Source organism: Aphidius gifuensis, linkage group LG4, assembly GCF_014905175.1.
Source record: "Aphidius gifuensis isolate YNYX2018 linkage group LG4, ASM1490517v1, whole genome shotgun sequence".
Taxonomy (NCBI): Eukaryota; Metazoa; Arthropoda; class Insecta; order Hymenoptera; family Braconidae; genus Aphidius; species Aphidius gifuensis.
The window spans coordinates 1287924-1307658 of record NC_057791.1 but is presented as its reverse complement, the minus strand read 5'-3'; the positions used below and the strand labels follow the sequence as shown (position 1 = coordinate 1307658).

At 23.4% G+C, this 19735-nt stretch overlaps 6 protein-coding genes across 6 annotated transcripts; 4 read left to right on the top strand and 2 right to left on the bottom strand.

Annotated features, from left to right (window-relative positions):
- The first annotated feature begins 1834 nt into the window (after nucleotides 1-1834).
- Nucleotides 1835-4186, top strand: LOC122854349 (proliferation-associated protein 2G4). Its single transcript, XM_044154882.1, has 5 exons — nucleotides 1835-1976; nucleotides 2372-2606; nucleotides 2685-3027; nucleotides 3111-3506; nucleotides 3589-4186. Exons 1-5 carry the CDS (start codon nucleotides 1892-1894, stop codon nucleotides 3691-3693), a joined length of 1164 nt encoding a protein of 387 aa, XP_044010817.1. The 5' UTR covers nucleotides 1835-1891; the 3' UTR covers nucleotides 3694-4186.
- On the bottom strand, nucleotides 4187-5995 carry LOC122854345 (NEDD8-activating enzyme E1 catalytic subunit). Its single transcript, XM_044154879.1, has 2 exons — nucleotides 5589-5995; nucleotides 4187-5509 (listed from the first exon to the last, which is right to left on the bottom strand). Exons 1-2 carry the CDS (start codon nucleotides 5834-5836, stop codon nucleotides 4432-4434), a joined length of 1326 nt encoding a protein of 441 aa, XP_044010814.1. The 5' UTR covers nucleotides 5837-5995; the 3' UTR covers nucleotides 4187-4431.
- A 94-nt stretch (nucleotides 5996-6089) lies between these two features.
- On the top strand, nucleotides 6090-6733 carry LOC122854348 (cytochrome c oxidase subunit NDUFA4). Its single transcript, XM_044154881.1, has 3 exons — nucleotides 6090-6278; nucleotides 6401-6547; nucleotides 6660-6733. Exons 1-3 carry the CDS (start codon nucleotides 6234-6236, stop codon nucleotides 6714-6716), a joined length of 249 nt encoding a protein of 82 aa, XP_044010816.1. The 5' UTR covers nucleotides 6090-6233; the 3' UTR covers nucleotides 6717-6733.
- Nucleotides 6734-7052: 319 nt separating this feature from the next.
- On the top strand, nucleotides 7053-8501 carry LOC122854346 (uncharacterized protein C4B3.18). The gene is made up of 5 exons (XM_044154880.1): nucleotides 7053-7288; nucleotides 7365-7495; nucleotides 7558-7870; nucleotides 7934-8116; nucleotides 8188-8501. The coding sequence occupies exons 1-5, from the start codon at nucleotides 7154-7156 to the stop codon at nucleotides 8359-8361; spliced, it is 936 nt and encodes a 311-aa protein (XP_044010815.1). The 5' UTR covers nucleotides 7053-7153; the 3' UTR covers nucleotides 8362-8501.
- On the bottom strand, nucleotides 8351-11187 carry LOC122854344 (vacuolar protein sorting-associated protein 16 homolog). The gene is made up of 2 exons (XM_044154878.1): nucleotides 11006-11187; nucleotides 8351-10939 (listed from the first exon to the last, which is right to left on the bottom strand). The coding sequence occupies exons 1-2, from the start codon at nucleotides 11059-11061 to the stop codon at nucleotides 8488-8490; spliced, it is 2508 nt and encodes an 835-aa protein (XP_044010813.1). The 5' UTR covers nucleotides 11062-11187; the 3' UTR covers nucleotides 8351-8487.
- Nucleotides 11188-13284: 2097 nt separating this feature from the next.
- LOC122854343 (protein artichoke) lies at nucleotides 13285-19718 on the top strand. Its single transcript, XM_044154877.1, has 6 exons — nucleotides 13285-13658; nucleotides 14779-15383; nucleotides 15596-15769; nucleotides 16250-16368; nucleotides 16439-16585; nucleotides 16659-19718. The coding sequence occupies exons 1-6, from the start codon at nucleotides 13654-13656 to the stop codon at nucleotides 19668-19670; spliced, it is 4062 nt and encodes a 1353-aa protein (XP_044010812.1). The 5' UTR covers nucleotides 13285-13653; the 3' UTR covers nucleotides 19671-19718.
- The last annotated feature ends 17 nt before the right edge of the window (nucleotides 19719-19735 follow it).

Genomic DNA, 19735 nt, shown 5'->3' with positions numbered 1-19735 from the left:
AAGTATATCTGAACATTCACCTGTTGATTGTACTCAAACAGTTGATAAATTTATTGATAAAAATACAACTTCAACAGATCATAATCAACAAACACAAAATATTGTTGAAAAATCATCATGTGATAATAATAGTGATAACAAAAAACAAGAAGCAGTTGAACATTTAAATACACCAAAATCATTATCATTACCAAAAAAATCTCCAATAAAAGGTAATTCTAAAATTGAAAATAATACTGGAATTTTTTATACATTTGCAAATGCAATTAAAAATGCAATGCGTATATCAACTAATACAACAATAAATAATTCAAATGTTAATAATAATTATAAAAAATCAAATAGTACTACAATTAATGAAGATGAGCCAGCAGCATCAAGTACAATTTGTCATAAACCACTTGTTCCATCATCAAATTTTATTATAAAAGATTTAATTAATTCTTCAACATTAAAAAAATGTGAATCATCATCATCACCATCATCAGTGGTACCAGTACTTTCACCTTATTTATCACCAAAATTAACTGCAGCACCTGGTTCACCTCTTCTTGCTGGTAAATCAATGGATTTAATATTTTCAAAAACAGAAAAACGTAGAAGAGAAACAAATTTAATAATTAATCATTTATCACCAGTTCGTAGTATCATTGATGATTATAAAGATAAAGAAATATCAAGTCCATTGTATAAACAAAAAAAAATATGGAATATACGTGCACGTGATCCAATAGCACGTATGAAAAATAATTTTACAATTAAAAGTAAATCATTGGATGATGAAAATTATATAAAAAAAAATAATAAAATTGATGATACTGATTTAAAACGTACTTGGAATATTCGTGCAAGAGAACCAATAGCAAGAATGAAAAATTTAACAATTAAAAGTAAATCATTGGATCATTTTCAACATACAAAAAATGGTAAAATTATTGATAAAACTGATAAATCATTGACAAGCATGATTGAAACAATGTCTTTGAAAAATAAACCTTTTCAACAACAAAAAAATAATTCACAAATTGTTGATAAAATTAAAGCTTCAAATTTTAAAAGAATTATTGATCCAATGACGTCATTTGATTAATTATTAATTATCATTATATATAGCTTTATTTTCTATTTAATATTTTTGATAAAAAAAATTTCTTTTTATTTATTTTTTATATCAAAGTTATATAGCTTGAAAAAAAAAAAATAATGTTTATTTAAATTTAATAGTATAGATATGTTTATTTTTATTGTTAAATTAATTTAATAATTTTTCAAGATTAAATTTTTATTATATAAACAAATGATAATTTTGTATTTCAAAAAAAATATTTTGATACAAAATTTTAAATTTATTTTGTATTTTTGTTTTCAAGAAAATAAAATTGACTTTATCATAGTTTAGTAAACAATTTTCGATAATATAATAATTAATAATAATAAAAATAAATAAATAATGAAAAAAAATTGTTAAATAAATATAAATAAATATTTTTCAATAGTTTAACAATCAATAAACAATTTACAAAAAAAAAAAAATTGCTATTTTGTTTGAATTTTTCTACTAAAATTTTCCTTTTAAAATTAATTAATTATATAGCTTTATTTTTAGGAGATAAATTTATTTATTTATAAGAGAGAAAAAAAGAGTAAAAATATTTTGTAAACATTTAAATCAACAGTATAAGCAATATGAGAAAAAAAAAATACAAAAAAAAAAATTAAAAAGACGCCATGTTCCACGTCATATAATACTTTTTTGCTATTTTCACTACAAGTGTTTTTAGATAATATTTTCAAATCCACGTTGCCCTAGACAATTTGAGATCATTTGAGATCCAGCTTTTTTTTTTCTGTATTAAATTTGTTTCAGTTTATTAAAATTGTGCTAAAAGACATGGCGGACAAAGAAGAAATTGAGAAGACCATCGCCGAAGACTTGGTTGTAACCAAGTATAAAATGGCTGGGACAATCGTAAATCGTAAGATAATGATGCTATGTTTATTTACCAATATGATAATAATTTATTTAGCATTTTAAAATAACATTTTAATGGATATTTTCATCATGTCCATATGGAATGTGAACCAGCAATGCCGGCCACTACACGCCATGTGGACTAGCGTTCATTATAAAATTTTATTTTTTCATTTAATCCAAAATTATCTCCAACATTATCATTACAAAATCATCATTATTGTCTTAATTTTCATCAAAAAAATTTAATTCACCATAACCAACCATTAATTGTCATATTTATTTTTATAAATTATTTTTTTTTTTTTTCATACAATGATCATAATAATAATAATAATCTGTTGAATGATGCTTAAATAATAATTAAATTTTTTTCTATTTTAAAAAAAAAAAATATAGAGATCTTGAAACAAGTTCTGGAAAAATGCGTAGCTGGTGCATCAGTAAGAGAAACTTGTGAATATGGTGATAAATTGTTGCTTGAAGAAACAAGCAAGGTATTCAAGAAAGAAAAAGATTTAAAAAAAGGTATTGCATTTCCAACTTGTATATCTGTTAACAATTGTATTTGCCATTTTTCACCAATTGCAAGTGAACCTGATGTGATATTGAAAGAAGATGATATGGTTAAAGTGTAAGTTATTTATTTCTTAACTACTTTTTATTTATTAATTAATTAATATATAATTAATATTGTTTATTATTAATCTAGTGATCTTGGTGCACATGTTGATGGTTTTATTGCTGTTGTTGCACATACAATTGTCGTTGGTTCATCAGCTGATAAAAAAGTAACTGGTAAAAAAGCTGATGTTGTTGTAGCTGCACATAATGCATCTGAAGCTGCATTAAGACTTTTAAAACCAGGTACTGGTACTTATTCAATAACAAGTACTGTTGAAAAAGTATGTGCTGCTTATAAATGTAAACCAATTGAAGGTATGTTGAGTCATCAATTAAAAAGATTTAAAATTGATGGAGAAAAAACAATAATACAAAATCCAAATGATGCACAAAAAAAAGAACATGAAAAATTCACTCTTGATACATATGAGGTTTGTTGATAAATCATTTATTTTTTATTTGTATTATTTTTTATATTAATTTATTATTGATGAATTTTTATTTTTGTTTTTAGGTTTATGCTATGGATGTATTAGTTAGTACTGGTGAAGGTATTGGACGTGAACAAAATACACGTGTTACAATTTATAAAAAAACTGATGAAACATATCAGTTAAAATTAAAAGCATCAAGAGCATTTTATTCTGTTCTTACTCATAATCAAGGTACAATGCCATTTAATCTTCGTACATTTGAAGAAGAAGGAAAAACTAAAATGGCTGTTGTTGAATGTGTTAATCACAGATTGATTGAACCATTCCAAGTTTTATATGAAAAACCAAATGAACATGTTGCACAATTTAAATTTACAGTATTGTTGATGCCAAATGGTGCACATAAAATAACAGGTTTACCATTTGATAGTGATGCATTCCAAACAGATTGCACTGTCGAAGATCCAGAGCTCAAGGTATTAATTAAACAAACTTAATACAACAATTTATATTTTACAAATTTATTAACTGTAACTAATTGATGATTAATTATTTCAGTCTCTTCTTAACTCATCTGCAAATCCAAAATCAGCTAAAAAGAAGAAGAAGAAGGCTGAAAAAGCTGTTAACGAAGTTGCCATGGAAGTTGATGCCAAGGCTTAACACAAAGCCAACTGTCATCATTCAATAAATATGCCCATCATGACTTAATCATCAAAGTCGTGCACTCGTCATTTTTTACATCAATAAAATTATCGATAATTAAAAGATAACAATGATATACTTGATAATATTAATATTTCCTTAGCCAATACAAGATGTATCAACAATATTAATAACAACAACTATTCTTTTACTTTCGCACTCAAGTGCATTAATAAAAAATTACTATCATTGAAAAATTTATCAACTATCATTGTGATATATTATTATTATTATTTTTTCTTTTCTTCAAGTATCCCTTATTATCAAAAATTATTAGAATCATTTGTATTAAAATAAAAAAAAATCAACTAAAACAACAATCTGGTATTGTTTTTTTTTTTGTGTTAAAATAATTTTTCATTAAATTGTTTAAATAAATTACTTAAAAATTGTAAAATGAGTGTCGACATTTGGCAGTTGTCATATAAAGAAAAAAAAATTAATATTTAAATTTGTTTTTGAATTTATTATTTTCAATAAATCCCATTTTTTTTTCTGCAAATAAAAACGAAAAAGAAAATATAGCTACATCTTGATCAATCAATTAATAATTAACTTTATTTGAGCTTTTTTTTTTTCAATTTGTAATTAAAACATTGAAGAACATTATGAAAAAAAAAATATCAAATTATTTAATAAAAAAAAAAAAAAAGCATTAATATAGAGTATTTATTTAATTTATCATTATATTATTTGTCAAGCCATTTCAATATCTGTATTTTTAAATTTAAGCTTCAATGTTATAGTGTTTGGTGTAGTAATATCAGCAACATTAATTTCCATTCCATCAGTTAATCCTAGCTCTGTCAATGATTTACCCAAATTAACACGTGTTTTTTCTTCAATACTTGGTACTGTTTGCATGTATAGTGTTTTATTTTTTCCATCAACATTAGCAACAGTAAGTCCTGGATTTTTCATTTGTAAATCATGTCTTTGACATAATAAATCAATAAATTCTTTTAATTTAATATTACCATCAATTAATTCAATTTCACGTGGTATTTCACTACATGCAAGACAATCACTTTTTTTTTCAGCTTCATATGTATATGTATAAATACCATCTAAATTATTTAATACCATATAATTATTAAGTGATGCACAACAACTTGTTGCTAATTTAAATACTTCAGTTGCACAAGTTGCAGCAATTGTTGCATTTGTTGATGCAACTGCTGGTATAATATTTTTAACAACACCTTGTACAAGTCTATATGTTAAACCTCTAATACCAAATTGTATTGATCTTTCAATTGATTTTTCATATATCCAATTAATATGAAGTGGATCATCACCATCAATAATACAATCAAATGGATTTTCTTTTGGCCATTGTATAACTTTAACATATTCAATACAATGTTCTGGTAAACGTGGTGTATTTGCAATTGTACAAAGTGGATATGTTACTTGTGGTGGATATAAATCAAGTGTACATTCAATACATGCTGTTAAACCTGGTAATATAACACGTGAATTACCTTTAAAACCTTCAGTACCACCATCAACCATTGGTATTATTGATTCTTGATCAAGTTCACCATCTTCATATACTAATAATGATAATAACATTCCATTTATCCATCTTCTAGCTACAATTGAATCAAGACCACAAACAATTATATGAAATTGACGATAAAATGATTCATCTTTATCTTGTATCATACAAAAATGTGCAACAACATTACATCCTGGTATTCTATTATTTATAAATTTTGCAGCAACTTCAGCTTTTGATGAACCAAGATCAGCATGTCGAAATAAAAATTGTCTATTAAAAATAAAATATTTAAATTATTAAATATAAAAATTATTGAATTAGGTATGTATAAGAAATTATCATAACCTACCTATTTAAATTTGACAATTCAATAGTATCCATATCAATAACATGAATTTGATGAAAACCCATTAAACCAAGATTTTTTAATAGCTCACAGCCTAAACCACCAGCTCCAATAACCAAAATTTTACATTTTTCCATTAAAAATGGTAATGTATTTGATGATGGTTCAAAATCAGGACGACAAAAAGGACCTGATCTTTCAAGTATTTTTTTAAGATGACTCCATCTATGATGTGTATAATCAGAACTCATTTTTTAAATCAATTTTTAATAATTATTTATAATAAATTTGTTGTATAATTGCACAAAATAACACAAATTTCATCAGATATTTTGATGCTGATCAGTGCTTGATTAATTTAACCAATACATAAACAGTTGACATACATCAAATATATACACACACATACACATTGATGATGACAACATAAAAAAATGAATTTAATAAATTAAATTTGGCGCTTTTTTAAGGAAAAACAAAATGGCTTTCGAATAGCAGCGCTTAATGCGTCTTTTTTGTCATCTAGATCATTCAAGATCATCTGGGACAAAATATTACGTTCACCAGAGTCATAAAGACGTGTAATATTATACGTTCTTTTATTTATTATTGAAATAATTATATCACGTAACTAAAAAAGCTTTCAAGATGATGCAGGGAATGACAAAAAGCAGTATTGCTAAAAATCCATCTGTAAGTTTTTTTTTTTATTTTTTACAATTATTTATAATTAACTTTCATAATATCTCTCTCTCTCTTTCTCTCTTTTTGTAAATAATTTTGTAATTTATTTATTTTTGTTATCAATATTTTAGCTACTTCCTTTGTATGTCTGTTTTGTTGCTGGAGCTCTTGGAGCTGGTGGTTATTTGATACGTTTGGCAACTCGTAATCCTGATGTTTCATGGATCAACAAAAAAAATCCAGAACCATGGCAATATTACAAGGACAAACAATACAAGGTAATTTTATTGATAAATAAATATTTATATATTTTTAATGTCAACAATATAAACAATATATTTAATAATCAATATTATTGTTACTTATTTTTTCTTTTGTTTTTTTTTTTAGTTCTGGGCTTCTGATAGAGTTAAAGACACTGAACATGCAAAACCACCAACTTACTAAATAAACAATTGTTAAGTTAAAAAATAACGTAGTAAAAACAAAATCTACTATTATTTATCTTGATAATTTAGTAAGGTGGGTTAATTGTAATTTGTATTGCGCAATTTACCTTTGAAAAAAAAAGTAAAAAAAAAAACAAAAAATGTTTATCAATTGAATTGAACAAAAAAATAAAATTTTCTTTTATTGTAATTTACTACTAAATTGTTTAAAGTAAATAAATATATTTGTCATTCAATTTTTATCTTGATTTAATTATATAATTATTCCTTTTAATTGATTTTTTTTTTCAACTAATTTATTAATTTATTTGTAACAATTATTATTATTATTTACATTGAGCTAAATTATTAAGGTTAGAATGGACTTTGTAATTTACAAAAAAAAACTGACAAGAACATTTTAAATTGACACTTGTCAATAGTTATATAAACAAAATGAATTTGTCAAATAAAACTGAATCAAATTGGGAAGAATTTTATGCAAATCAAAAGCCTCCAGCTGATTTGGAAAATAGTAAAAAACTATTACAACAATTTGTACAAAAAAATAGTAAAGTTGTACTTGTTACAGTAAGTTTAATAATTAAATATATATATATATATTTAATAAACAATAATAAAAAATATATTAATGATAATTATTTAGAGTGGAGGAACAACAGTACCACTTGAACATAATACAGTAAGATATGTTGATAATTTTAGTGCTGGAACAAGAGGCTCAGTATCAGCTGAATATTTTTTGGAGCATGGTTATGCTGTTATTTTTCTTTTTAGGTAATCATTAAGTAATCCTAATATCATCTAAATTAATCAACTAATTTTTTATCTTCCAACAGAGTAAAATCATTGGAGCCATTTGCTCGACATTTTATAGGTCAAAAATTTCTAGACATGTTGGTTTTAAATGAACAAAATGGTCATCAATCATTAACAGTTGCTGATAAATATTCTAATAATGTTATTGATGTGTATTTAAAATATAATCAAGCATTGAAAAATAATAAACTACTTCAAATTTGTTTTACAACACTTTCTGAATATCTTTGGTTATTAAGAGCTGCATGTGAAGTTTTAAAACCACTGAATAATCAAGCTCTACTTTATTTAGCTGCTGCTGTTTCAGATTTTTATGTACCATCAAATGAAATGGTAATAAATCATCATTAACACTTGTTTTTTATTTAATAATTAATTATAAATTTTTGTATTTAGTCTGTACATAAAATTCAATCAACAACTGTACCAAATCTTTCACTTCATTTGGTACCAAAAATATTAAAACCACTTGTTAGTTTATGGGTTCCAAATGCTTTTGTCATATCATTTAAACTTGAAACTGATGAAAATTTATTAATATCAAAAGCTAGAAAAGCCCTAAATAATTATAAACATTCCGTAAGTAAAAAAAAAAACCCTCTATCAATGATTAACGATTCTAAAACCATTTGGTATTCTTTTCTTTTTAGCTTGTTATTGCAAACATGTTACAAAATCGTAAACAACAAGTTGTAATGGTAACAGCAAATGAAGATTATAAAATAAATCTTACTCAGGAACAATTAAATAATGGTGAAGAAATTGAAAAATACATTGTTGCTGATGTCGTAAATAAACATGAACAATCAATAATAAAAAATTAAACATTAATTATATTAATAAATTGTTATTATAATTAAAAACATAATTAAACAATTATATACAAAATGAAAATAATAATATACATATATATGGTGTAATAATAATAATTAAAAATAAAATAATATAATTTATTTTCCACTTCTAAGACTAGCAATCATTGAATTAATTTTTTCAGCAACTTGACGATCAGATGTTCCACATTGTGCTAAAACAAATGACAATGCTGATGTATCTTTTTGTTCATATGCAATTTGTGCAGCTTCATTTAACATATTTAATTTAGCTAAATATTTAACTTTAATATCTTCTCTAATACGTGGTAAATATTTTTTAGCTTCAATTTGATTACCATGTAATAAACACTCATCAATAAATGGCTCATATCCAATTGGTGATTTTTTACTTTTTGAAAATTTATCAAGTTCATTCCATAATTGTTTTTCAGCAAGACACTGTATTCTCAACCACCAATATCTTCTATCTGGTATTTTATATTCTGATCTTAATTTATCAGCAAGTTTAATTTCATTTTGTAATAATAATATTTTAACAGTATCATGTAATGATTTACCAACAATTTGTTGTCTCAATGTATCCTCTAATGATTTTTGATATTTTAATAATTTAACTTGTTCTTCAGTTAATGATGCATTACTATCATATCTTCCCATTTTAAATTTTTCATATGCATTTTGTAATAATGCATCTTTTGTTTGTAAATTTTTTAATTTAAAACTTTCTTTAATATACCATAATGCTTGTGAATAAAAATCATCATGCATAATATAAATATCAAGTAAAGTATCACGATTATGATTTTGACAATATTTAATATATAATGACATTGCTAAAGGACAATGTTTTATTGACATTTCAAAATTAACATTTGTCATATTTTCTTTAAAATTTAATATAACAGTATATACAAGATCTGTATTACCACTTTCAACAGCTTTATTAAGTGCTGTTTGTTCAACACCAAGTTTTAATAATAATGGTACTTGTAATTGTGCTTTTGGTTCATAATCAATAAGTTTAATTGCCAATTGTTTTCTTCCATAATTTGCTGCTTTTTCAGCAATTTCACTGTATGATACACCAGGTGCATAACCAAGTTTAGCAGCAATTTCTTCAGCAATTTGTTCTTTATCTAATAATGTTTGTTTAACTTTATAACATGCCCAATGTGCTAATATTCTACTTTCACCAATAATTTCAGGCATTTCAAGATGTCTTGCTATTTGTATTGCTAAATAATAATGTTTTCTAACAACTAAACGATCAAGTAGTACTTGTGATGTAAGCATATCTAATTGTGTAAATGTTAATGGTATACCAATTGCTGTATGTCTTATTGCATTTAAAACTCTTAATATTCTACACATTTGTACATAACGTTCTGGATTAATTGTACAACTAAAACCTTTACCAAATTTTGCTGCTTTCATTAATAGCTTTTGTGTATTACAATTAAATTCATGACTTGCTGCATTAACACAATCTTTAATAGCACTATCTAATTTATTTTTAACTAAATCAATATAACTATCAGCTTTATGACTACGTTTTTCATATTGTTTTGATGCTTCTAATAAATATGATGCTGAATCTGTTGAATTAATACGAAATATTTTTTGTACAACATTTGGTACTTTTTGTATTAGCTCATGTGATGTACCAGATATAACTCTAACACCATCAATTTCACATACAAGATGTACTGTTGTATCATATGTATATAATGTTGTTTCACCACTACGTCCAATAATCATTATTGTACTATTCCAACAACAAACAACAGCTTCAGTACCACACCATGCAATATCACTTAATGGCTCATTCATACCAGTATTAACTTCAATATATTTTACTTGTAAATCTTCTGAGCCAAGATATAAATATCCATTATCACTGTAAAATGCAATATGCATATTACTACCAGATACTGCAATTGCTGTTATACTATTAATATTATTTGTAAAAAAATTATTAATTAATATTGGTTGTGGTATTGTGCCAGCATGATGAATTTCATATATACCATTTTGATTTGATAATATAACACGACTTTCACGTTCAAATTTAACAACACACCATGAATCAATTGGTCCACCAAGTTTTGGTATTTCTGGTAATTTACGTACTTTTGGATCATTTATATTATTAACTAAAAATATTAAATTTGTTGATGTTAAAACAGCAACACCAGTACCATTAACTGTTGTAAAAAATTTTGCATCAATAACTTTTGTATTTTTAGCTTCATTACCCATACTAAATGATGATTGATAAACACCAAATAAATCATATATTATTATTGTACCATCATCTTGAACACATAATAATTCTTCTTGATGTGACCATCCTAATACAACTAATTGACCACTATTCCATGTAAATTTACCAGTTAATATACCAGATGATGAATATAATGAAATAATTGGCTTACTAGAACCTTGTATTTTAACAAATTTTTTTGGATTTCTTGTTACAGCTATTGAACCACCGTATGGTGCAGCAACAACAATATTATTTTGATTAACTTCTTTTTGAAATTCAATTGGATATAATTCAAATTTTCTATAAAAATTAATTTTATTGTTAATTTAATTTTCAATGTTTATTTTATTTTCTTTATTTATTTACCTAAAGTATACATCTCGTCCCAAGGGAAACCAATCAGCAGTCAACATCACAGACATGATAGAAACTTTTTTTTTTAAACTTTTTAAAAAGACATAAACAATTTTTGTTTAATTTGATAGGTAGATTAACATTTTTAGGGTGTTATTGTTGTTTGCTGTCAGTGTCAATTGATGTGAATCACAAAATTATAATCATAAAGATTTATGAGTCACATCAGCGACATCTCGAATCCGTGGTTATAGCCAATTATAATTATTACAACTCCGTGGCTTTAATTGACCATGAAGGTCTATTTAAATTGTATAATATGAAAATTATATTTGATAATAATTTATTTCATCTAATTAATTATTGTTGATTTAAAAATTAAAAAATATTATTTTCAAGACAAAGAAAATTGTATAGAAAAGTCCGAGTAATTTTTCCAAATTAAAAATCGAAAAAAAAATAAAAACCACTTGTAAATTTATGTAAAAAAAAATATATATATTTTTTTTGTGGTTTATATAATTATACGACCCTTACTATGTAATCATAAACAACCTTCAAAAATATTTTAGAAAACTGGTCATGATGAGAGAAAAAAAAGGTTGAGAGAGGCGGAGTCTCAATCGAAACCGTGCGAGCACAATGCAACATACAAAAATTATTCAAGACTACCTGAATAAAAAAAAAAAAAATAACAAAATTCCACCAATTCATCATCATACCGTGTGCCTGATCATTGATCCATTGATCTTGATCTCGATCTCATAATACATAATGACTTATACAATTCAGGCATTTTTTTTTTTTTCTTTTACTATTCTTTTCGCTCAATTTATTTTAAAACTTTTTTATAATTTTATAGTTTCTCAATGTAAAATACATAAATATATACAAATTAATAATTTTTTTTTTGTATATTAGGGTTGGTCATGCTGCAAGTAAACTATTTTATTTATTTATTTTTTGAGTCAATTTAAATGTATAGACACTCATTACTCAATATCCAATCGATGCGAACATTCCTGATAAAAATTTTAAAAAATCAAGATCTACTTTCACGTGATTCAACATTAATATTACCTTGAATTTAATATACGCATATTTTAAATACCACATATTTCTTTAAAATAATTGAAATAATAAAATAAAATATAATTTTTAACATAAAAAAAAATCTATATTCAATTAAACAATCATTTAAACATAAATAATTCAAAATACATATCAAATAAATTTTTTCTATAAAAGAAAAAAATCATTATATAAATAATACATATTTAAAATTATATAAATAAATAAATAAATAAATTTCTTTTTTAAACATAATTTTAAATACATTATATTAAAATATTTAATTAAAGGGCTTGGTCAATTCGTTTTACGCATATATCAATTTCATCCATCAATAGTATATATAAAAATAAAAAATATAATATAAATACGATAGTATAGAAATACGCAGTGAAAGGCAAATAAACAAATTATATATATTTGTAAATAATTCTACAATATAATATATAAAGAGTGGTTCCATGCAAGATTTATAATTTTGTCAGGGTCATTGATTTTTCATCAGCATTATTTATATACTTTGACTACTAAAGTATTAACAACAGCTGAACACTAATTACCAGTAAAATTTTTTATTTAAATATATAAAATAATAATAATTATTATTATTATTATTTTGCATTATGTTTAATTAATGTAATTTATTTATTTAGATATATCAATCTTCAATTTATAATCTAAAAAATCATTTTTTTTTTTGAATTTTTAAAATTGAATTTTTTGATTGGTATTAACACAAGTATATAAAATTAAATTTTTCATACATGTAAGACTCAACCTTCTTCTTGTTCATCTCCTACTTGTCCTCATAAATATACCGTTATCGTTTAAAGTCTGATATTTCTCTCAGCATATTTGTCTCTCTACATACAGAGTAAATATTTTTTTCGATTTTTTAAAATATATATATATTTTTTTATTCTCATCATCAACATCATCCTTTAATCTTTGTTAATTTAATTTTATTTTTTCTCTTGAAATAATTATTTCAAAAAAAAAAAAATAAAACATAATTTTTCTAGTCTTGACTACCACACATAGCATCATCCAGCTTTTATATTACTTCTTTATAATTTCACCGATTTTTTTCATTTTATTTTTTTCTTCTTCATCCTCCTCCCCCCCAATCCCCCCTTCTCAATCGTCACTGCCTCTTTTCCGATCTTACTGCTGTGCAACGCTTCCATCACCTGGATACCAAAGAAACTCCAACCAACTCCAACTGAATTATAAAAAAGCCAGTACTTATTTCCATCTAGCCACGTAAACACTGTGTGTGTCTAGTGTTTTTTTTTTTTTCTCTCAAATTTTAATTATATTTAAAATTATTAAAAATTAAATATATTGATATTTTAATTATTATTAATTAATGTTTAATTTAGTGAAAATTTTGATGTACAACTAGTTTATTTATTTATTTTTTTTAAACAAAAAGAAAGCTTATGTGTTTTCCTTAAGTGGAGTGAAAAGTGTCTGTGTACTTGATGTAAATATAGATCAATAAATAATGTGTTGTAAAATAATGAAAATAATTTGATAAAAAAAAAAGGAGTATTGTCAATTAAGAAAGGATTTATTATCTTATAATTATGAGGTAAATTCTATTTTTATTTTTCAAAATTTATCAAGGAAATATTTTTTTTTTTTCATTCTCAACTCTCATGACCTCGGAATTCCTATTATTTTTTTTATAATCAGGTTTTTTTACTTTTTCATTTAGCTACTCATCTTTTTTATAATTTTTTTTTCTCATTGAGAGTTTATATACCTCGCGGATGATGATCCAGCACGGAAGAACCGTTACACTTGAAATATAAAATTACTGAAGAAGGCATCGATGCATCCAAGTGCGGAAATACCGCTGTTAATGATAATATAACTTTCTCGCGAATAAAATACATTGAACTTAATTAAAAATGCATATTTTTATAATTTTTTTCTATTAAATTTAAAGAGCGAAAAAAAATAAAAGATAAATCGTCAATCGAAAAAATTAATTACTACAATTTTTCTATATAAATTTTCTATTTTTAATTTAAGCAAAAAAAATAACAAAATTATTACTTGATATTAAGTTAATTAACATAATTATTTAGCCTTTTTTTTTTGCAAGTCACTTGTATTAATAATTTTCACATGAAAAAAAAATAAAAAATGGAAAATTGAAAATCAAGTTAAGTTGTTTTGATGAGAGAGAAAGTTTTATTAAACTCAAGTTTCTTGGTATGTGGAGAGACATCAATGACCTGAGGGTATACAGCAAACAAGTTGCCCATCAACTTCCATATATTATTATTTCATTTAGCCTATTTTATTTTTTTATATTCATTTTCCAAGAAAATACTTGATGATAAAGAAAATTTAAAACTTCATCTAATTATTATATTTTTAAATTATAAAAAAAAAACATCTACAAGTTAGATAATAATTTTAATAATTCAATTTTCATATGAAATTAAAAAAATATATTTGATGAAGTAGAAAGGTCCAGCTTATATGTCATCAGACATGTAGAAATCTCATAATAATTATCATCTGTATTACGTATATTTTCTCTTTTTTTTTTTCATTAAAAAAAAGACTTATCAAAAAGACAAGAAAATAATTGACTAGTTTCGAAAAATACCAGTTAATATTTTCAAAATTAATTAACAACTATAGTTATATATATATGAAATAAAATTTTAATTAAAATGATGTTTTTGATTTTCTAGATTTTTAATATGGAGTTTATTGTTGATGAGTGTTGGGTGTATCAATGGACAATGGCAACCATGTGTAGAATTAAAAAAAGATTTACAAATACCTTGTAAATGTACATTATCAACAGAACGTATAAAAACAATTTATATGAATTGTGATAATATAATATTTACAAGAGAAAATTTTGAAATATTAAAAAATCAACCAATAACATCAATAACAAGACGTAATGTTGGTTATCAAAAAATTCCTGATGATTTATTAAGTATTGGATTAAATATTGATAAACTTGATTTAAGTGATAATTTAATATATCGTTTAATGGATAATACATTAAAATATACACCAAATTTAAAAGAATTAAAACTTGGTAATAATTTATTAGGTGATAATTTAAATCCAATATTTTCAAGTAATGAATTTCATGATTTAGAAAAATTAAAATTACTTGATTTACATGGTAATGGAATACGTAGTATTGAAGAAGGTATATTTAAAGGATGTTTTAATCTTGAAGAACTTTATTTGGATGATAATAATTTATCAATTGTACCAGCTGATTCATTAAAAGGACCAAAAAAAATGAGAATTTTATCATTAGCTGGAAATAATATTGGTATATATTAATTTTTTTTTCTATTTCAAACTAAATTATCTATAGAGAAAGTAATATTTTATTTTACATTATACACTTTTAGAATTTTAAAATATAAAAACAACTGGAATTTTTTTTTTTCTTCAACTTGACACTAATGAATATTTAGTCTGACCAGCGCAATTAATTTTCTACTAGTAATGAAAAAAAAAAAAAAAAATTTATTATTTCAGGTTTATTACCACGTTTTGCGTTTGGAAATCTTGGTGAATCATTACTTCGTGTTGATTTAAGTAGAAATGAACTTACCCACATGGAAGACAATTCACTGGCAGGTTTAAATAATCTTTTTTTTTTCAACATATCACGCAATGAATTAACTCGTTTCAACAGTGATGTATTCAAAGGTAAAATATTTTTTTTATATATATTAAATAAAGCTTTAATTTTGTATAATAATAATAAAAATATTGTACTATTATTTTTATATTTTATTTTTTATTTTGTGAGAAAGGGAACGGTCTATCGTGGGAAATAATCATGTTGTAAAAAATACGGTCAATGATCAAGTTGCTGTGATATATACATTGAATTTTATATTTTTATTTTTTTTGCATTTTAAATTAAAGGTCTTAAACTCCCACATAAAGAAAAAAATAATTAAAATAAATACTTCCTTGTTACTTCCATTGTCATTATGAACAATAAAAAATTTTCTTTTCACCTGTTTAACTTGTACGTTTTTATTACTATGAATTTCTCAATGAAAAAAAAAAAAAAAGTCATTAATAAATTGAAAAGTAAAAAAAAAAAAAAAAGATAATTTGCACAATTGCTTAATGTTTATATAAATATAAATAAATAAAAAAAATATTTTACTTTTACAGGTGCTAATAATTTACTACAATTAGATTTATCAATAAATTTTCTTCAAGAATTTCCAACAGAAGCATTTCGACATCTTGAGCGATTAAAATTTTTAAATTTATCAAATAATTTAATTACCGTAAGTTAAAAATAATAATTAACTTGACAAATATTTAAATATTTAATAATGTTTTTTTTTTTCTATTTAGGAAATTGAAAGAACACATATTGCTGGATTAATAGAACTACAAGTACTTGATTTAAGTAGAAATAATATTGGAAGACTTGGTATAAATGCATTTGCAAATTTATCATCATTAACACGTCTTGATTTGAGCTTAAATTATTTACGAACAGTAAGTAAAAATAATTAAAACAAATGCAAATAACAAAATCAATTTTAAACTATTGTAAAATATTATTTTTCAGATTGAAGAATCATCATTTGAAGGTTTAACAAATTTAAAATGGTTATCACTTCAAGATAATAATATATTATTAATACCAGCAACAGCAGTTAATAGATTACCATCCCTAACACATTTACATGTTGAATTTAATAGAATTGCTGCATTATCAAATGATTTATTACGTTCAACATCACCAACAATTGTATCATTATCATTAACAAGAAATCTCATACGTGAAATACCAGATAATATGTTTATTAATTTTAAAAAATTAATTAACATTGAATTATCTGGTAATATGTTATCAACAATTAATCAAAAAACATTTACAAATATTGATGATAAATTATTAAATCTTGATATATCAAATAATCGTATAACAACAATTGGACAACTAAATTTAAAAAATTTACTATCATTAAATATTGGTGAAAATTTATTAAAACGTATAACACCAGATACATTTAAAAATTTAATAAAATTAAAATATTTAAATATAAGTAATAATCCATTACAAGCATTTCCACCAATATTTCCATCTTCACTTGTAACACTTGATGCATCATCAACAAATTTAAAAATATTACCAACAATATTATTTATAAATTTAGAATCACTTGTTAAATTAATATTATCACATAATAACATACAAGAAATAAATGAAGGAACATTTAAAAATCTCAATAATTTAACAATACTTGATTTATCATATAATGAAATTAAAAAAATTCATAATGGTGGATTTAATGGAATAAATAATATATATGAAATAATATTAAAAGATAATAAATTAACATCATTTTCAAGTGATCCATTTGATGATACAACAAGTCAATTAGAAATTATTGATTTATCTAATAATTTAATTGATAATTTATCAACAAAAACATTTATCATACACACAAAATTACGTGAAATTAATTTGAGTAATAATAAATTATTAAAATTTACAAATGAATATATAAAAACATTGGAGAACATTGAAATAATAAATTTATCAAATAATTTATTAAAAATAATTGATGAATTTACATTTTCACAAATTGGAAAATTACGTATACTTGATTTATCATATAATAATATTGAAGCAATTGATGAATTATCATTTCATAATTCAACCCAATTACAAATAATAAATTTATCATATAATAAAATTGATAATTTAAATGAAAGAACAATGGAAGGTATATTACGTTTAGAATATTTAAATCTTTCAAATAATAATTTAACATCATTACCAGAAACAATATTTGATATATCAAGAATTCGTAATATTGAAAAAATTAATTTATCATTTAATAAATTTAATGAAATACCAATACGTTCATTAACAAAACAACTATTATCATTGAATTATTTAAATATTGCTAATAATAAAATTGTACAAGTATTTACACAAGATATAATTGGTAGTTTAAAAATATTAGATTTATCAAGCAATCCATTAAGTGAAAATTCAATAAATGAAATAATTGGTAAAGCTAAAATATTACGTTCATTAAATTTACATAATACTGGTATTAAAAAATTACCAAGATTTGAAACACCATTTTTAAAAATATTAAATTTATCTGATAATGAATTAAGTAATATTAATACAAGTGTACTTGAACGTACAACATTATTAGAATATCTTGATATATCAAATAATAAATTAGAAAATTTAACAAATTTATCTACAACATATAAATTATTACCATCATTAAAATATCTTGATATATCTGGTAATGATCCAATGATTATAAATGAATATACATTTGATGGTCTTGATAAATTACGTTATTTAAAAATGTCAAATTTAAATACAACAAAAATTGAAAAAAATACATTTAAATCATTAAATAAATTAAAATTATTATCAGCATATAATTATCCACGTCTTGGATATTTTGATGTACCAAAAATAATAAAAGAAATGCCAAATTTAGAAATATTAGATATTGAAATAAAAGATACAAATATTGGTAATGATTATTTAACAATTAAATTACATCCAAGATTACATGATATAACATTACGTGGTGAACGTTTAAAAAATATATTATCAAGTATACTTGTTGGTATACGTACAAATGAATTAAATTTTTCATTAAAAAATTCATCAATTGATTCATTACCTGGTTCATTATTTTTTCCAATACCAAGATCAACACATGTTAGCTTTGATATATCTGGTAGTAATTTTTCAACAATAACACAACAATTATTAACATCACTTGATGAAAGAAATGGTATGGTTAAATTTGAAGGTTTACAAACAAATCCAATTAATTGTGATTGTCAATTAATATATTTTTGGAAATGGTTACGTATTAATAATCATGAAAATAATATAAAATGTAAATATCCAGAATATTTGCATGATAAATATATCAATGAATTAACAGAAGAAATGTTAACATGTGATAAAGAATTTAATTTTAAAAAATTACTATCATCAACAACAACAACAACAACATCAACATCATCTGGATTAACATCATCATCATCAACAGAATCATCAATAAAATCATCAAGTAGATCAACAATTTTATCTGAACCAGAAATAATATGGACAGTTGCACCAACAACAATAAATAAAAATAATAAACATTATAATGATATACCACAAATAATGACAGCATCATCAATGACTGATGATACATTAATAATTGGTATTGTTGGTGGTGTTGTTGCATTTATTGCAATAATAATAATTGTCATATGTATTTGTCGTTTAAAATGGAGTACAGATATTAATGATACACATATGGCTGCAATTGCTGCATCTGGTATGCATGATCCATCAATGATTAGATCAGCAAGTATTTATTCTGGTAAAATTCCACATGATGTTTATGGTGGTTCATATCCATCATCAACATTAGGACATGCTAATCAACAAAATGGACATAATATACCAGTACAAATGATGCCTTATATACAACCAATGCATGTACTTCATTCAACACCACCACAACAAATTTATTATGGTGAAAATGGACCAGTACCAATGTACATGTGTACACAAGATGATAAATTTAATCGATAAAAATGTGTTTTTTTTCTTTTTCTTTTTTTTAAATAATAATAGAAACCAAAAAGAAAAAAAAATAA